The following is a 20,842-nucleotide window of genomic DNA, read 5'->3' as shown; positions in this document are numbered from 1 at the left end:
GACTAAATACGGTACAAACATTCAGTACAAACACTGTATAAAAATATTGTAATTTTTTTTACTGAAATATGAAATAAAAAAGGTTACATTTTTTACACTGAAATCTAAAAGGAAAATATATAAAATGTATATATTCAAATATAAAAAATTTGAACTATTCCTTTAAGTGAGTGTTTCAATATGGATGAAGAAGGCTATCCTGTTATATGGACCTAAAGTGACCAGTGAGTGTATCTTACAGCACTGTGTGTCTCTAGAGTGCCATGACATTACAGCATGTATTATATGAACTAAATTCTTTGTAATTACCTTCTTATGTCTACCTGAAAAATGCAAAGTATAGAATATATAGATATAGATATGTAGACCTCCTCTGGCTTGGTTCTCTGTTACACTAAAATATTCAAATTATTGTGACAAAATATAAGTGTGAGGTGTCATACTTCACAACTTCACCTGAATCAAATCAGACCATATTCCACATGTCCACATGAGGGAGAGCAGAGGGAGAGTTATGAACTTTCCTCTAACTTGAGGTTCATGAAGCCCTACAGGACCTCCAGTTCGTCCACTAAGAAAGGCTGCTTCACTTTAAGAACTTTATAGAATTCTGCTTTCACAGATTTTCCTCCTGAGTCAAGAACTCTGTACAAGATCCTCATTTGTTTCTGAGATGGTGTTGCATTTTGTATGTTGCTATACATTTCAGCAGTGATCATGTTTTTACTGTGTAAACAGTCCACCATCTCCATCACTGAGGAAACTCTCTGAATGAGCTGTGCTCTGTGTTCATCCACAAATGCAGCTCCTGAAATAAAGATCAAAGCAAAATCAAAATGATCATTTTAGCATTTTATGGTTTTATGGTTATACCCAAAATTTTAAGCATTAGAATTACATGACGACATGACTTTCAACTGAACAATACACTGAGGAGCTCAAAGCAGGCGTCCATGACCAAAACAACTTCAAGTGCAGCTTTGAATGTTTTAACCGTTTAATGTTCTGCTCAACCATTTGGTAGAGCACATTTTGAGTCACTATATGTGCCACAAAGTGCCATCTCGACCGTTTGGTAAACGTGAATATTTTTGGAATTGTGGGGTCAAAAAAACAAACAAACAAACAAAAAAAAGGCCAATTGTTTTTATTATTGCCCCAAACAAATAAAGAATCCAAAAAAAACATCCATCACTTTTTTCTTGGTGAGGACATTAAAGGGTTAAGTTAGCAGAAAGAAAACCTGTCAGTAAAACAAGCGACTCCCCCATGAGCAGTCTTTATTCATAAGCCTGATTCAGGATAACTGTGGAGTGAAGATGTTCTTGGTTCTGTTTGAGAAGGAACAAATTCACAGTAGTGCATTAAGTGAGCACAACATACCTGCTTCCATTCTAAGTGGGCTTGTCTCTGTACTGTAACCTGAGGAAAGGAGACAGAAACCAAGTCTTAGTGAACACATGAAATACTATGACTTCAGGATAATGTTTTCTAAGAACTGTACATGAACACCTCCAAATGCTGTTTTATCTGGCTATGTTGTATTTGCAAGGAAAAGACAAAAAAAGAGGAAAAAGTAGAAGTAAAAAGTCATTCTATTGGCCTGTCATGAGTTCTATGGCAGGGATATTACTAACTTTGATTAAGTTCAGTAGTTCCACTTTTGGTGATATTTATTGGTTGTAGGGCCGATTGAGCTGGAGGGAGATCACTGTACACAGCTTCGTCATTACCCATGTTTAGCAGAGCACTTGCAATACATTTCACTTTGAACCTAAGAATTAAACAAATAAAACATTCATTCATTCATTCATTCATTAATCCATCATCTAAACTGCTTTATCCTCCTGGGTTGCTGGGTTGAAGGAAGGATATACCCTGGACAGGGCACCAGTCTATCGTGTGTGTTTGGCAAAGAGGCACATACATTTTAGCATTTCTAAATGGCCTGATTGCCTGTCTTTGGACTAGGGGAGGAAACCACACAGACACAGGGAGAACATACACATACAGAAAGGACCTTGGTCACCCAGCCAGGATTTGAACCCAGTTCCTAACCATTGCGCCAACTTGGCACTCTCTCAACAGACAAAAGTTAATTATTAAAATATTGCCTGAAGTCCTCTCCCATTCCAGTTTTGCATTAAAGAAAAAATGGAGCCAACCGCATAACTGGCACTAAGCCAACAATCCAGCACATTTATGAGAAATCGAAGGACACAGCTGATGTTTCAGACCTTCAGTCTCCCACAGTCCTTCACTCATAAGAACTCATGGACTCTATCAGTACACTGAAGCATTCATCAGTGGTGGGGATTACATGTTTTCACGTCTGCTGTCACTAAACACCTGGACTGAACATGTAGCTTAAATGGGCTGAGCTACATAGACAACTTTAACCTGTTTTGGGAACACAAGAATTTTTTTCTCTCATGATAGCCTCAGCCCCAAAGCTTTACCTAAAAAGTGACTGTCTCCTCTACCCCCACCAGCCAGCATACCAGGAAGAACAAACAAAAAACATGGGTGCTCTGCTACAGCTCACCAGGTTTTTCAGTTGCTAGAAGGATCTGATGAGGTTCCCACACCTCCATGTCATCTTTATCTAAGAGACTCAGTGTAGCCTCCTCAGCCTGCAGGAACACCACAAACGTGGGGTGATAGTTTGGGCCATAGTCACGCTCAAATATGGCAACCTGGGTAAACAAAATGGTAGCAAGATAAAATGTCTGTAAACATGTAAACATTATGGAGCTTTCTCCTTTCAGGGTGATCACACAGGCTGTACTTTACCTTTGGTTCAGAAACATAGGGGTCACAGAGTGGCCTGTACCTTCTTCCAGGGATGAGTTTGCATGTGGAGCTGGTCTTAAAATACATGACATCTTCATGCTTATCCTTCACCTTTGGTCACAGGAAAGAAAGGTAAAGGTGTGTGACTATATTTGTACATTAGGGGGCAGATCTACTAATGCTGTCACAATCCTTATTTTTGTGTTACAAAGTGACTCTTGTGATTTACTATACATGTGCACAACAGCTCTTTAGCATAGATAAGGAGAACAAAGGGGTGGTCATTGCTATTTTGCACTTCTGCATATCTGTTTATGGGAGGTTCCCTCACAAAGCATAAAAAGATATTATAATAAACCACCTACTCCAATTTACCAAGGCAAGTATAACTACTGACACTATTTAATATCTGTGAATAGCTTGACTTATAATGGCTGCCACAGGAGGAAAAGTCCGGCGGCAGTACATGAAATTTTGGATTATGTGTGAGCTCTCAAAGTCTTTAATTATCATGTGGGAATAATAACGTGTTTTTGTGATATTTCAACTGGTCCACTAAAAATTATTACATTTTCTTGAAAAGCAATAACTTATTTTCTGAGATAAGTAAAATATCAACATTTTGAAAATAAATAAAGAAGATAAGTCATTATTTTGACTTACTAGGTCAAACTAACAAGAAAACAATTTAATATTTTCAAACAATAACATTTCAAAATATGTTCATACAAAGGTCCTGGCGTAAAGAGGCTTCCATTCAAAAATGTTGTAAGCCAAACTGGTAATTACTGACTGCTTTACTAAATCTGCCCCTAGTCTTAAAGAGGGCTGCAGGGTAATGCTGTGGTCTTCATGAGGACAATGTTAGAATAAAGTGACATTAACACTTTACCTCTTTATCTGGAACATTCCCTGGCAGTAAGTGAATGTTTAGTTGTTTCCTCCTTTGCTTGTCCATTATTTCTTTATAGAAGAGCAGCACTTGGGCGTTTATGGGACTGGGATGTAAAATCATTTTCTTTAGAAGTCCAAAGAGGGAAAGGCCTTGGATGTTAATAATAACATGTGTGTTTGTCACATTCAGTGGCTGTATGATTTCTGTATTATCACCAGTGAAATGTGCCACCACAACCTGAAAAAAAAAATTACAGTCTATTCAAAGTCAGTAAAAATGTCTGACGTGCTGATATTTATATTCACAAACAGCAAAGTGTTCATAAAAAACATTCAGATAAAATTAAGTGATAATTTGTGGTCTGTGTAACTGAAGTCTTTAACAACATTAAAAAAGCTGTCATGGTGGGCAGGTTTGAGTGTCCTGGTGCGTCACAGAGTTCACCTAGAACCTCACTGGAATTTGTGCTTGGAGAAATGTACCCTGTAAAAATAAAAATGATGGTCTGGTCTACATTTCACTGATTTCCTAAGTGAAAAGAAGTTAACGTCATCTCTGATGGAACAATCTTAAATATGACATATTTCAGTAAATTCTAATGGACAATTATAATTTGTTTACTGAAATAAAGTCATCTTGCATGATCTAACCACACAGTGTCAACAGTATTCAAGCTTGGAGTCAGTAAATGCAATTTCAAACCCTTAATATTTGGTTATTAAAGAAGTTGAAGTTTGATTTTGATGTATGTTTTGGATCATTATCTTTTTGTAACATCTAATCTCTTTTCTTCTTCAGTTTCTTCACTGACTGTGGGACATGAACTTCAAGAATGTGTTGATATTTAGTAGAATTGTTCTTTCCTTTATTCCCACAACATTTCCCGGGCCACTCTGTGCTACACAATCACAATGCATAATAGATTAACATCATATCATATTCACATCATATTCATATCATATTTAGCAGTTGTTAGGGTATTTTTTTAATGCTTCTCCTTTTTCTTCAAATATACCCTAACACATTTCTGATGACCATTCAATGTGGATGATGTTTATCTAACAATATTGCACACTGGACCAGTGCATCATTATTCATGTGGCAGACACCTCTTCCTGTATGTCATTGGCAGTGATGTGGGGGTTTTGCTTTGTATACTTGACCAGTTTACAGCAGTTCTATAAGAGAATCTTCTTAGTTTTTGAGATCTTTTTTTGATTTCTCCTTAACTTCCATTTCTAAATTGCTTTGAACAGTGGAAATACAGAATGTGTTTAAATGTATTTTATAATAATAATAATAATAATAATAATAACAATAATAATAATAATAATAATAATAATAATAATAATAATAACAGTATCTGTATTTATAGAACATTCATTCTAGAGGGAGCTCAAAGTGCTTTACACACAAGTCATTAAAAGTTTAAAAATCATATAAGACAATTGTAAAGAAAGACAAGAGGGATATGAGTTCTAGGTTATATTTTATTAAGGATCCATGCTGTTGCATTTTGTGCCAGTTGGGGAGGATGTATTGTTTTATTAGGAAGCTCAGTAAGAACACAACACTGGCATTTTGACAACCATTGCTGTCTCAGTACTATGGTTAGAAAGAATACTTGATTGAAATTTGTTTGATATTAGATATGCATTTAATTGTTTGGAAACAGCTTTTTCTTAGACTTTTCTTAGACTGGTTCTTCAAAGGTTCTTTAATAAAGAAAAAGGTGCCTTTTTAATGGTTTTGTATACAACCCTTTCTGCAGGAATGTTGGGATACTGTGCAAATGTAAATACAAAGAGAATGCAATTGTGTTCAAATAATTAAACTATATTTAACCGAAAATAGGACAAAGATTAGGTTGAGGTAAATAAATTTTAAAACAATATATGCCTATTTTGAATTTGATGCCAGCAACATGTTTAAAAAAAATGGGACTAGGGCATGTTAACCATTGTGCTGCAATACCTCTTCTTTTAACAACACTCTGTAAGCACTTGGGAACTGAAGAAAACAATTGCTGTAGTTCTAAAAATGCACTGTTTTCCCATTCTTCCGTGATATACAATTTCATCTTCTGAACAATGGGTTGAGAAGGATGACAGGTCTGGACTGCAGGCAGGCCAGTTTAGCACTTGGACTATTGCTACGGAGCCATGCTGTTGCAATATGTGCAGAATGTGGTTTGGCATTGTCTTACTGAAATAATCAGTGTCTGCCCTGAAAAAGACGTTGTCTGCATAGTAGCATTTGTTGTTCCAAAATCTGTATATATCGTTCTGCATTGATGGTGCCTTCACATGTGTGCAAGCCACCCATGCCATGTGCATTAATTTAAACCAGAGGATGCGCCATGATTTCTATACATTATTTCAAAGTTTGGTTTCTCAAACCACAGGACACTTTTCCACTTTGCCATAGTCCATCTTAAATGAGCTTGGGCCCAGAGAAGTTGACAGCACTTCTACATCCTGTTTATATTTGGTTTCTTCCTTGCATGGTAGACTTCCAGTGATTTCCACTAAAGAATCATATCTGTTTTTAATGCAGCACCGCCTCAGGGCCCAAAGATCACAGCCAGCCAATACTGGTCTTTGGCTTTGTCCCTTGCATACAGAGATTTCTCTGGATTCTCTGAATGTTTTAATGATGTTATGTACTGTAGATGCTGAAATCCCCAAGTTCTTTGCTATTTATATTGATAAATGTTATTTGCCCATGCAGTCTTTCACAGAGTGAGTGCTCTTCACTTCTAAAAGGCTCATCCTTTCTAAGATGCTCTTTTTATACCCAATCATGTTACTGGCCTGTTGATGATTAACCTAATAAGTTGTGGGATTTCTATGTGTAATTATCATACTACTTTACCAGTCTTTTGTTGCCCTGTCCCAACTTTTTTGAAACATGTTGCTGGCATCAAATTCAAAATAGAATATATTTTTATTTTTTTAAAAAAAAATTTTTTTTTCAGTTTCAACATTTGATATGTTCTTTTTGTATGATTTTTAAATAAATATAGGGTTTAAATGTTGTGCACATCACTGCATTCTGTTTTTATTTACATTTAAACTTTTGTGGAAGCATGAACACTCAAAGAACCATTTGCATCAATCTAGCATTTAGATCAGAGACCAGATCTTTACAGGAGAAAGTCAGAGCTGTATTTGATGAGCTATTATAAATGTTTTTAAGTCAATGTAATGCTTCTAAAAATAATTTTCAAACACTTTCTTCCTTACTTCTATATTGACCTAAAAGAATATACAGAGTATTAGTTTTTTTTTTGCTTTGTAAAAATCAGTTAGTTTTAGATGCTCAGTCAGCCACTTAGTTGGACCCCTGGCTGTGTAAGTACAACACTCACAAGTTTTAGAAGATAACAGAATGTATTAGCCTCTAAAATCATTTACACCTGAGACATTAAAATGAAAAAAAAGGTGAATCAGCTGAAAGGTCTCCCAAACCTATGCGCACACCACACTTTTTTAATTTCCCAATATCTTAAATTCAGCAAACGAATAATAATTGTGCAATAAAATTTGCAGAAAGAATGTTATATTTAAGTTTGTTTCATGCGAGGTGATATTAACTTATTTACTTAGAAAATCAACAAAATGTGTAATTTGACCAAGGATGTTCAAACTTTTACTTTAGTTTTAGTCTTTCACAACTTGCACAGTTAAATCTTTACAATTACGGTTGACCTTCTATACGACTTACTGTCTACCTCAAACTTTCTTGTTCAAATGTATTATTGTATTGTATTTTTTGCAGAGACTTGAGCCAAATTACCTGTATTGTGCAACATGTCTGTATTGTACGTCTTTACTGTGTAGTTTTGTAAACAAATGTCATTTATGTATGTTTCACCAAAGCCTTGGAGGAATGTTGTTTTGTTCATAGGGTTAGGATGACAAAGTTCTTGTTGACCTTGATCTACAGAATTAGCATTCATGAGGAAGCAGATCTATATGATGTTCGAGTTTCTACATGTGAAATGACACAGAAATGATCTGCCCAAAACCTGAAGACTGGAAAATTATTTAATGTTCCCCTCAAATTTTTAACTGAAGGTTATGCATTATTTACAAAGCAATAGAGTAAAATAAGCACAAATTGATAACAATCATTGGTGTAATAACTGTTGATGTATTTAACTAAAATGTCTGCAAAAAAAATAATTTAAAAATCTTCATTAAATTTACCATATTGTATCTCACAGTGTGGGAGGAGCAGATGACTCAGTGAACCTTCAAAGCAGTCAATACTGTATAGAGGTCCGGCAGGCTGCATCTGACCTAAACCGTCCAAGAAATGGGGGTCCCAGGGCTCTATTTTATACAGCACCTCCCCTTTCCCCTCCATCTCAAACACAAGGTGGGTCTCACTACACTGAAACTGACCAGCATGAGGACATAAAAACCTAAAATTAAGAGGACAAAATGAGACAAAATCATGTCAAATTCATCTTTCTCTACCTTACTGTGCTGTTATTGTTTGAATAATGTCATAAACTGAAGACACGCAGTACCTGTACAAGTTATGGTGCATTTCAGGACTGAACCCCTCAGCAGCAGCCATGGAAAACTGTGGAAGTGCAGCACAAGACAGAATGATATATATCACTGTTGTCAAAAGAAAACCTTGTATCTTCAAAATGATAACTTTACAGGTAAAGGAAAAAAAAACTACTGTACTTTTAATGTAAGTTAATGGAACAAGAATTGTTTCTAAGTCAGTTTAGTTCATGTCTTTTAGTCCATTCACTGTAAAATTTACATACAGTGTAATGGGTAACAGATGTTACCAGGTGTTAAATTATGTCAAAAACTGAAAAACGTCAAACATGGAGACAAGGTTTTCTTTCGACAACAGCGATAGACACTGATCAGGCATAACATTATGACCACCTTGTAGACAAAGTGCACCTATATAGTAAGTGGAGCTGATAAAATGGACAGTGAGTGTAGAAACAAGGGGGTGGTCATAATGTTATGCCTGATCGGTGTGAGTATATATATAATCTGATCTTAATCCAGTTAGGCATGTATTTTACTAACAAAACTGAACACGTTTTTCAAGATTTTTAGAAATGCTGAGGAGCTCCAGTTTAACTTACAGTTAAATAGTGATGATTTATTACCATATTAAACATACCATTCCTTATAACATGGTTTTGTGTAACAAACTGCTTGATAAAGACATTATGTATGTTAAATGCAGAAAATAGAAACAAAAAAATCTTTGTACAAAGTGAAACCATGGAAGTTTTCTTCAACGATAGAAGTCCCCAAAATGTATATTGTTCATAACGCAACATGCTTCTTCATCCTATACATATCATGCTTTTAAATACAATATTATGATATAAACTGTGATATAAGTTTTGGTAATCATCATGATTGTGATGAGTGAATTTTATATCACTATTTGTCAACTGACCCCTTTGGACTACTGAATTGGCACCAATGCACTCACATGTTCATCATAAGAGGTCTGTGCAGATGCTGAGCTAGAACCTTCAGCCAGGGAATCACCAGAACTCACACTGACTCTGGAAAGGGACTTTTCTGTTGAAAGAATAATAATAAGCACAAATGAATGTATTTATTGTATGATGTATAGGGTTACAGTATAAAATACTGTCAGTGCTGAGAAATAAATGATTACGTTTTGTAATTTTCCGTTAGTGTCCAAGGACTCAATGTCTTTTTCATCAAAGTCTGCTCTTTTACATTTTTAAGCATTCTTTTCAGTTCTTATACACTTTGCTAAGCAGCTACCTCAAACATTCAAACATCAAATGTATCCAATATGCTAATTAGTTCTTTTTAATAACACCTGCTTTAAAGCCCATTTTATAGCAGGGAAGTACACATAGCACATAATGTACTTCTGCATATGTTACTAGATGCAAACAGCAACACAACAATATGATATGAAAACAATAACACAGTTGCACTTTTAAACATGTTACACACCCTCAGAAAAGACTGCAACACAAATGGCTTAAACAAAGGAACATTTTCAGCTGCATCCAATGGAAGTGTGCAGCACAAGACTGGAGACTGCATGATAATGACTCTCTGGTAACGATGCACAGTCACATGTGGACGTTTCACAATGTAGTCCAAGTAGGAAAGTGACAGATGAAGAGAACACAAAGCTCACAAAAGAAGAATGAGAGAACACAGTTTCACACTCTCACTCACCCACACACAGCATCACAAACATGACTGAAAAATATTCACAGTCACATCTACTACAGTTTGTCTTTAACAGATTACTGAGATAAATGCAGAAAAGCCTTCTTTTCTGACTTTCTGATTACTCACCAATCAGCAGAACAGACTCCTTCATTTTGAGTCTCTCCTCTTCTGTCCATTCTATGTCTCTCTGTAAAAGAGAATAAAACAGTGTGAAGACTTCATGCATGATGTCATACTGCATGTTATATGATCATTAACTATTTAACAGAAGTGGTAACAGAAGTGGTAAGTAATGAAACAAGTACTTTATTTGACTGTATTTAAGTAATATTTTTAAAAGAAATCTTAAAAGAAAAATCTGTACTTTTTACACACTACATTTTCAAAACAGGCTCATTGCTTTAGTTTAAATAATCTATCTATTTTATCTCTTTATCTAATTTATCTACAATTCCAAAAAAGTTGGGACGCTGTGTAAAATGTAATAAATGTAAATAAAAACAGAATGCAATGATTTACAAATCTCATAGACCAATATTTTATTCATAACAGAACATAGAACACATATCAGATTTTGAAAGTGAGACATTTTATGATTTCATGAAAAACATTAACTAAAAAAGTTAGAGGCAACAAACAGACAGAGGCAACAAAAGGCTGGAAAAGTAAGTGGTACTAATAAAAAACAGCTGGAGCAGCAATTTGCAACTAACTTACATGACTGGATATGAAAAGAGCATTTTAGGGAGGCAGAGTCTCTCAGAAGCAAAGATGGGCAGAGATTCACCAATCTGTGAAAAACTGTGTCTAAAAATTTAAAAAATTGGAACAATTTCAGAAAAATGTTCCTCAACGTAAAATTGCGGAGACTTTCTATGAGTCTATGAGATTTACAAATCATTGCTTTCTGTTATTATTTACATGTATTTACATTTTACAGAGCGTCCCAACTTTCTTGAAATTGGGATTGCATTGTTTTAATTAGGCAATTGTATTAAGGCACCTAATAAAGCACAAATTGGCTCCCTCCTGGATGTAAAGTGGGGGAGGGGCTAGAGGAGTGACTTTGGCTTACAGGCCCCAGCAGTGAGCACATGGGAAAAGGAAGAAAAATAAGCATATAAAACAATGGAATCCAAAGAGATCGACAGCGCCGAGCCAGAGCTTAATGTGGACAATGCATCTGAAAAAAACCTACATCCAAGGCTTTACTCAGTGCCGTCTGAAGTGATACAGCGCTGGTTATCTGACTGTAATTGAGACTGTAAGTGGATAGAGACTAGATAAAGCTGAAGTGAGCTTCATTTTCCTTTCCACCTTAAATATTGAAGTGGTTACGTTCAGACACCCATATGGACAGACAGTATCAAGTCATTACAGGTAAGATATAAATAGACCATAATCATTTTTCATGTGTTTAAGATTGCTGTGTTGTTTTTCCTCATTCCTTGATTTAACTTTCCCATCACATCATTTGTGTCTGCCTGCTGTGCCAGTAACCTGTGTTTTTGGCTTCAATAATTATCAGGTTTTAAGTTTGTACATCTTTACCTTTGTAGGTTTAACATTGTACATCCCAGCTGACTTTATTTTAACTTAGTTTTGTCATCTTTTCTGGGCAGAAGTTTCTGTCTGTCTGTGCTGAGCAGACATGCTTTAAAGTAAAAGTGCTGTAGTGTTCATTGTGTTTGTGTGAATCCAGCTTTCTGATTGGTTGCTACTGTTTTGTGTCAGGGTGGAAGTGTTGGAATATGTAGGGTGATGACTGCACCGATGTTAGGAATAGCCTATAGCCTGATATAACGACACTTCAGGACATTAGCACATTTTGTCTGTGTGTGTGTGTGTGTGTGTGTGTGTGTGTGTGTGTGTGTGTGTGTGTGTGTGATGTGTGTTTGGAATGTGGGCTGGTCTGTGTATCATTTAACTCCCAGTCTGGAAATAGGAATAATTTGGTATGGTGTTTAGTATTGACTACTAAAATAACAAACAAATAAATAAATAAATAATACAAACATTTTTTCTAGAAATTCCATCAATGTCTATCTCAATTTCTTGTAAAGGAAGTCAAACATGTAAACGTGTTCAGGTGCTCTAGACGAGTGCATTTTTGTGGATGATGCCTGCAGTTTAAGTATAAACCATGTAACTCAGTGTGATGGATGTTTCCCTCTAAACTGATCTCAGAACTGATTTTTAAAGAAATACTTTCACTTTTTTACTTTAAGTACATTTATGAGCATGTAAATCTAAGTCATACTTGAACTTTTACTTGAGTGTTTTTTTTAGATTACTAGTACCTTTACTTTAGTAATTTGTGTACTTCTGACTGTTGGTGTGTCAGTGTGAATCACTGAGAGCTGATATTAATAAGAGTAGAGACTCTGCTGATTGTGGTTTAAGCAAATGTAATATCCAGTCACATGAGCCAAACTAAAGGAAAAATGCAGCACAATAATAATAATAATAATAATTTGATATTTCCATTGTTATTATTATATTATATTATATTATATTATATTATATTATATTATATTATATTCAGTGTTGTGCTTTAAGAAACAAGAATACCTTAATTTGTCACTATATTTGCCCTAATTTATCCCTAAAAGCTATGCACTCTTAAATATTATTTAAGGGAAAAATCACTGCATGCAAAATATCCTGATATTTTTCCAAGGAATAGGTTGCCCCTTAATTTTTCATGGAAAACCAATTATTATCTAATAATAATTATTATTATTATTTCAGATTTCATTAATATTGAAATATTTTATAAAACATAAATATTTTAATTTACTGTTTGAAAAAATGTTTGTACAAATGTATATGATACCTTTAAAATCCACCTTGAGTTTTTGTTTGTTTTACATCACTAAAAGACATTTTCAGTTTCAAATATTGTGGTAACACCAAATGGTCAAACAGGGATACTGAACCTAATAAAGCTCCTGGTAGGAGTGGACATCATGCACGAGAAATAGTCCGACTGGTAGAACTGATTCCTCTTATTAACTCCACTCTGCACACGCAAAATTATCATCAGTATTATCTCCTCTCTACGCTCTCGTAACTCAACTCTGAATACAGAACACTGATCAGTATCAGCACCGTAATGATTACACTTCACTCCATGTTTTTGCATTTTGCATTAAAAAATTACAGTGACAGTTTGCTAAAGAATTGTGGCATATTTAGAACAATGTGCTCACCTGATAAATGAAGACTGTATTAACTCTAAGAGACTCTGTTTAGAGAGAAAGTATGGAGTTTTAAAACATGGAAAGATGAACTTACACCTGTATACACTATATTAAGAATAGTAGCTCAAAAGAACTCCAGTTGTGTAATAAATATGTCTGACTCCACATCAACAAGATGTTTAAGCTCTTTTGAATAAAACAATTCATATTCAGAGAACAGATTTCTGATTATATTAATGATAATCAGTGTGAAAAGCTGGGAGTTTCACTTTGTAATCTGTCAGTATCACTGTGTGTAGATCAGATGTGTGTGTGTGTGTGTGTGTGTGTGTGTGTGTGTGTGTGTGTGTGTGTGAGTGTGTGTGTGTGTGTGTGTGACTGTGTGTGAATGAGGTAACAGTGTTATTAATGGTGTTCAGTCATCTCAGGCTGCTGTGAGCTCTACACTATAGTGATACATACAGAGCTGAAGTGTGTGTTAGTAACTCTCTCTGCTGATGATGTTCAGCTGAACACTCTGAACACACAGTACAGATAAATACATTCAGTCTTTACAACACAAACATTCTTCATCAACAATCAGCTCATCACAGTAAAATTATACACTGAATTATACTCACTGCTCTGTGCTTCTGTCCCTGAATGCCCCTGTGAAATAAATAATATAATATAATGTTTCAGTGTGTCTTTCACTTCTCCCTCTTCATTCTCTCCTCTCTTATCTCTCTTATTACAGACAGTAAAAATGAATAAAACAGCCTGAAGATTTAATGCTTGAAGTCATGAGAGACACATAAAAAACTAAAAATAACAACGTTTCTCTGAAATCTCCCCTTCAGCTCCGTTACCATTAGTTTTAACTCTTTGCAGTCCATCTAGTGAATCTGTGCTGAGAGACTCTGCAGACTGAATAAGAGAAGCTGATCATTCTTAAATGAAGTGAATGGAAGTGAAGGAGATGAGAGGATCTCAGTAATCAAGTCTTTCAGAGCTGCTGACTCTTTATTTGTTGCTTGTTGTGAGTCACTGATATAGAGACTCATCAAACAGGCAGATAGTGTGTGTGTGAGTGTGTGTCAGAAGCTCCTGCTGTGTGTGTTCTGGGCTATTTTCAGTAATGGAGGAGAGGAAAACTACAGTAATGAGAGACACTCTAATGAGAGAAAGAGAAAGAAGTAAACAGAGTTATTTACTTACCGACGGTGCTGTGGAATAAAAAACAGAAGGAAACACAAAGTTAGTCAAATCTCCATGAGAAACATTTTTACAGTTATAATATTTCAGTCTTTTTAACTCTTTATCTCCTCATCAGAATCTCCTTTTCTCATCTGTACTGTAGTCCTTCATCCTTCACTACTGAACTGTCACTCAAGGCTTTCAGTACAACTCCATGAAGATGTTCAGCTAAACAGTTAAAGTGTAAACCTACAGCAGAAACTCAACCCTTATAGAAATGATTGGTAACACTTTACAATAAGTTTCTTTAGTAAACTAGTAATTATGCATCAACAACTCATGAACTAATATAGTAATTATCAGTAATTAATAATGTGTTATGATTCATTACTGATGAACAAACTTTGCCAGGTTTTTCTTGTGTAGAGATTTACCTGCATCTAAGCTCCTCTCTTTAAAACAAGCACTTAACTTTAAACAGAAAGAAATCAGGTGATAAAAAATGTGACTGATAAAGCAGATCAGACTTTATGGGTAAAATATGACTCAACTGTAATATGTTGTAGAGTAAAAGCACAAGATATCTAAACATCCTACAATAGTCTATGATTTTCAGTCTTAAGTGTCATAAACACCATATATTTTAAATATTTAAGGATGATTAGACAGCCAGAATAAACATTTCACATCTTATTTATATTTATTTCACATCATAATTAGTACATTTACTTAAGCTCAGCATGTGTAAGAACACATTTAAACACTGAAAGAGTCACAGCTCATCTGTCATTTTTATGTATTAATCAGACAGAACTGACCTTATGGAGGAGAAAGTTTGGAGAAGAAAGCATTCATAACTTTAGAGGAAATAAAGACTCAAAAAAATCCAGAAATGGATTTTTAGTTGTGAAGCCATTTTAAACTTTTTTTAAACAAAAATAATGAGGCTTCCATTTTTTTTACATTTGATATTCTACAGTTTGAAAGGAAAAATGACTGAACACTGAAACTGAAACTGCAAACTAAAGAGATCTAAAAGCTCTTTCTATAGACTGAGATCTGCTGATCTGTAGCTTCTGAGAAGTTAGTCTGATTGTCTCCTCTATAAGTCTGACTCTCTGCAGCTCTTCTCTGACTGTCTGTAACCTGTTTGTTCTGTCCAGCAAACTCTGTATGAAAATCCAGGTGATCAGTTATTATAGTTCATTATTAGCTCCATTATCGTCTTCATAGAACAGTATTAAATACAAATGCTAATATAAACGTGACTCTGCTGTTAAAGTTCATGTAAGGAAATGATTCTAACACAAATTTCTGATTATATTAATGATAATGTGTGTGTGTGTATGTGTGTGTGTGTGTGTGTGTGTGAGAGAGTGTGTGTAGGTGTGTAGGTGTGTATGTGTGTGAATGTGTATGTGTGAGTGTGTGTGCGTTTGTGTGTGTGTGTGTGTATGTGTGTATGTGTGTGTGTATGCGTGTGTTTGTGTGTGAGTGTATGTGTGGATGTGTGTGTGTGTGTGTGTGTGTGTGTGTGTGTGTGTGTGTGTGTGTATGTGTGTATGTGTGTGTGTATGCGTGTGTTTGTGTGTGAGTGTGAGTGTATGTGTGGATGTGTGTGTGTGTGAGTGTGTGTATGTGTGAGTGTGTGTGTGTTTGTGTGTGTGTATGTGAATGAGGTAACAGTGTTATTAATGGTGTTCAGTCATCTCAGGCTGCTGTGAGCTCTACACTATAGTGATACATACAGAGCTGAAGTGTGTGTTAGTAACTCTCTCTGCTGATGATGTTCAGCTGAACACTCTGAACACACAGTACAGATAAATACATTCAGTCTTTACAACACAAACATTCTTCATCAACAATCAGCTCATCACAGTAAAATTACACACTGAATTATACTCACCAATCAGTCCTGCAGCCTCCTGTGAAGTGAATAATATAATGTGAAGACTTCTTGCATTGAATAATAAGTGAATTATTACATTTAATTATTAGGAAAACTGTAAGTGTAACAGCACAGTGAATGTGGATGATGCTGCTCTGTTGTTTGGGGGTTTCATTTCTTAATGTGGATCTGATACAGACTCACAGTGTTATTTTTAGAAAAAGTAATTTCTAATTTAGTATTATATTTGCAAATTTTATTTTGGTCTCTCTATCTCTCCCTCTCTCTCTCTTGCTCTCTCTCTCTCTTTCTCCTTCTCTCCCTGTTTTCCTAGAGTACTGTGTTATTAATCATTGATGGTATGTATATGAATGTGTCATTATTTAAGTAGATTAATATTCTGGTTCAGCTTCCAATGTTCCATCTTCCACCTTCTCTGCGAGCAGCCCAACTGCTTTTCTCTAGAGCTTTCAGAGCTTCTCACTCACATTACAGCCTTCTGTTCATTAGTACACCTGAGATTCTGTCATTTCCTAATGAGATGAACTCAGATATTTGAGTCTCACATAATATAAACACATGAACTTTTGTAAAACAAATGCATTTTTAATTTTTAAACATTTGAGCATAAAATAGCAGAAGGTACTCTCTGTGATCCGACTAAAAAAATGCTATAAAATCCATCTCTGTTCATTTGAATTAAATACTTAAGACACTGTTTGTATCAGATTTTTTTTCAAAGCTCAGGAAATGACTAATGGAGGAAAATCTGCTCTCACAGTCAGTTGTTTGCTGTGTTTGTTCACTACTGGACTGAACTGTGAGGAGAAAGTCTAAAAGTAATGTAACAGATGTCATGTAGTTCATTTAAATAGAACAAATGTAAAATCAAAAATGAGTCTTCTCTGTTTCAGTCAGTCTTACACTCCTCCCTCTTCATTCACCCCTCTCTTATCTGTCTTATTACAGACTGTAGAAGTGAATAAAACATCCTGAAGATTTTATAAATAAAGCCACAAAGAATATATGAACATCTAGTAAATCTGTGCTGAGAGACTCTGCAGACTGAATAAGAGAAGCTGATTATTCTTAAATGAAGTGAATGGAAGTGAAGGAGATGAGAGGATCTCAGTAATCGAGTCTTTCAGAGCTGCTGACTCTTCATTATTTGCTGCTTGTTGTGAGTCACTGATATAGAGACTCATCAAACAGGCAGATAGTGTGTGTGAGTGTGTGTCAGAAGCTCCTGCTGTGTGTGTTCTGGGCTATTTTCAGTAATGGAGGAGAGGAAAACTACAGTAATGAGAGACACTCTAATGATAATGATGTACTGATGATGAACGACTCAAATATTCCATCATCACATAAGAACAGTGACATCACTCCCAACAGAGCCAGACTGCTTTTATTTGTTGTGTCTTTTTCTCATCAGTGAACTTCACTGTCTCTACATTTCTGCAGTGCAGTGGGATTATGCACAGGAGCATTGTGGGAAGGAAGGAGGGAGATGAAGTCAAAAGCTTTCATTCTGAGATCAGAGACTTTATTCATCATGTGAAATTTACCTGAAACTCAATATTATGTAGCTGCTTGATGTCTGTATTGAATGTAGTTGATGTGATAAGAGTATAAAATCAGTCACTACCAGCAGAGAAAGAACTAAACATAGTTATTTACTTACCAACTGAGCTGTGGAATAAAAACAGAAGGAAACACAAAGTTAGTCAAATCTCCATGAGAAACACTTTTACAGTCTTTTAACTCTTTATCTCCCTATCAGAATCTCATTTTCTCATCTCTACTGTAGCTTCTGATGAACAAACATGAGAAGGAATTGTTTTTATTCCAGCAGCAGTTAAAATCAGATCAAGTACAGTTACAGAATGAACAGACAGATTAACTAATATAATAACTAAGATTAACTGATATATGAACTAAAAGATGAACTGATATAATAACTATCATTAACTAATATAGTGTCAATCAGGAACAGATCATGAAGGAACATATGAAATAAATCATTAAGAAACGGTAAATATAAGAAGAGAGTTTTGTGTTCTGAAGCTTCATGAATGAATGAGGATCATGAGCTGAAGGAAAACTAATGAATAAACTGAATGAAAGACTAAAAGATGAATCTCTATTGTAACAGTCAGGAGTCGGAGCTTCAGGAGAGCCGAATACTCAAACACCATCAACACGTTTTCAGGTTTATGTGGAGAACTGAGAGCTGAAAACAGGTCAAATCAGAGCCGTCAAGCAGCAGGTCAGGCTTTTTAACTGTGCTGATCATTCTGGGTTCGTTTCCCAAAATCACTTCATTAACCTGTTTTTAAGAAAGTTCGTTAAATAGCGAGTTTTTTCAGAAACGCTTCTTCACTAAAGAACCACATAAACTCTCTCTAAATGAACGACTAACAGACCCATCAGTTCCTCACACAGAGCTTCTTTATTAGAGTTTTACCAGCAGCTCAGCAAAAAGCTGGAGGGAAAAACTTTGAATGAAAAACAAACAAAGCCTCCCAGAGTAAAAATCTAAGACACTAATAATAATAATACTAAAATTGCTCGTTTAATCAGGAAATCAAAACATGGTGAACAGGAGCTTTTCTTCACTTTACATATTATTATTATTATTATTATTATTATTATTATTATTATTATTATTATTACTTATTATTATTGTTGTTGTTGTTATTAATATTATTATCAACCATAAATATGGCAATAAAAATGAGTTAAGAATATTTGTTAATATAATCGTAACACTTTGTTAACATTATAATAATTTACTTTTCTTATTAAAAAAAATCATTATATAATACATACAAAATAATTTAACATAATAATATTAAAACTGGATACAAGTTTTTGATTGTAATATTTTCAGTTGGAGGTTAAACAATTCATCCCTTAAGAGAAAATAAAAACTCTAAAAGATCTAGAAATGGATTTTGAAAGTCATTTTGATCCACTTTACTCTTAAAGCTACTTCATTCTGTAAGAAGAACTCAATATTTAAGATGATTTAGAACTGAACTAAACTGATTTAGAGTCTAAACTAAAACTTTGCTTGAGTTCATTAAATAAATGAAGCTTTTTTCTTGAATGTTTGTTGATGGAAATCCATGATGTGTCCTGTCAGGCTGAAGGTGAGCTGGCTTGAAATAACTCAGCTGTAAAACTGTAGTATTGCTGTGATTTTACAGATGTAGAGAATCTTCACCATCATCACCAGATCTACAGGCTGGAGATCACATTCACTCACATTCTTCACCTTCAACTCTTTAGAAGATTAAGATCAGATTTAATCTTCTGTCTGTATTTTAATGTTTTTATAAATACCTTCATTCATTAATTTGGTAATTTATATTTAAATTTGGTCTCAATTCCTTTGTTTGTATTTTACACTCAAAGACATGAATTTCAGTTTGAAATATTGTGGTTCCATCAAATGGTTAGACGGGGGCGCTGTACTTAATACAGCTCCTGGCGGGAGTGGACATCGCTCAAGAGAAACGAGCTGAAGTTCAGGGTCTGAATCGGAGAACTGAGACTCGCCTCTTTATTGGTGAGCTCCGCCCCGCGCGCAACCAGTCTGAACAGCGCGCGAGTTCACAGATAAGACTCAAGTGTGAATAAAGATGCGCAGTTTCGGTTTTATCTCCTCACTACGCGCAGCTCAACTCTGAACACGCCCCTTTTAGTGTCTGTAGTTTGTGGATCTGCAGCTTTAATTAGTTAAGAACAGGATTTTTGTGACAGTTAGTCAGCAGCCTGTAGTGACGTCACATATTACATATAATATTTTAATAATATTTCATTTATTTTTATTTTTTCATCTAAAATATTTATTTACTTCTTATAGAAGTTTTTAGTTCAGCTGCAGTTGTAAGTTTTCCACTGTGCAGTCATGATGTGGAGGTTTAGAGTCAGAGTGAGAAACAGAGTCACTGTTTTTTCTACTGAAATGCCCCATCTGTCCTTCACTCCACATTAACATCATTTATCCTCTGTGTGTTTTACCTCCTTTATCTGAACACAACACCATTCTGAACATCTGTGTTTCTCATTTCTGTCTCTTCATCTTTCATTCTCAGACGCTGATGATGATGATGATGATGAGTTTATGTAGAGTGAACTTCTGGAATACTTACTCACTGTTACTCCTACTGTATACTCCTCTGTTGTGTCTCCATTGGTGACCTGACACAGATAATCTCCACTATCTGAGTCTCTACAGTCTCTGATCTGTAAGGAGACGTTTCCTCTCTGCAGCTCCTGAGTGAACAGACTCACTCTTCCCTCGTAGCCCCTCCCCTCTGTCACCTGCCTGTTCTTATAGAGACAAACACAGTCCGTCCCCTTAAACCACCTGATCTCCATGGAAACAGCACTAATTTCAGGAGACAGGTGACAGGAAAGAGTGAGAGCAGAGCCAGACTGTGTATCTGTACCACGGGGTCCAAAGAGTTTAAAGTCATCTGTGTAGAAACACACACACACACACACACACACACACACACACACACACACACACATTAATAGTTGTGTCTCGTGTGTCTCCACAATAAAAACAAACTCTCTGATTGAATATTATTTAATGATGTTCACAGTAAAACCTTTTGTAGGTTCTGGAAGTTTAACTTACTGTTTCTTTCAGCCGCCATTT

General features: G+C 35.3%; 1 protein-coding gene across 1 annotated transcript; it reads right to left on the bottom strand.

Moving 5' to 3' along the window:
- Positions 1 to 548: 548 nt before the first annotated feature.
- On the bottom strand, positions 549 to 20,840 carry LOC118800464 (NACHT, LRR and PYD domains-containing protein 1b allele 2-like). The gene is made up of 11 exons (XM_036560708.1): positions 20,822 to 20,840; positions 20,332 to 20,621; positions 10,030 to 10,090; positions 9,173 to 9,264; positions 8,226 to 8,281; positions 7,900 to 8,117; positions 3,686 to 3,945; positions 2,794 to 2,904; positions 2,546 to 2,696; positions 1,384 to 1,422; positions 549 to 808 (listed from the first exon to the last, which is right to left on the bottom strand). The coding sequence occupies exons 1-11, from the start codon at positions 20,838 to 20,840 to the stop codon at positions 549 to 551; spliced, it is 1,557 nt and encodes a 518-aa protein (XP_036416601.1).
- Between the last annotated feature and the right edge of the window lie 2 nt (positions 20,841 to 20,842).

The sequence above is a fragment of the Colossoma macropomum genome, unplaced genomic scaffold (assembly GCF_904425465.1).
Source record: "Colossoma macropomum unplaced genomic scaffold, Colossoma_macropomum, whole genome shotgun sequence".
Classification (NCBI taxonomy): Eukaryota; Metazoa; Chordata; class Actinopteri; order Characiformes; family Serrasalmidae; genus Colossoma; species Colossoma macropomum.
Note: the sequence above shows the minus strand (reverse complement) of the source record. Positions and strands in the feature narration are given on the sequence as shown.

Bases quoted from the DNA above. Each gene is read 5' to 3' on its own strand.
- LOC118800464 (XM_036560708.1), bottom strand. The intron at 2,905-3,685 runs GTAAAGTGTTAA...CTGTGACCAAAG, and splicing joins GGAATGTTCCAGATAAAGAG to GTGAAGGATAAGCATGAAGA. The intron at 2,697-2,793 runs GTAAAGTACAGC...TTGTTTACCCAG, and splicing joins CCTATGTTTCTGAACCAAAG to GTTGCCATATTTGAGCGTGA.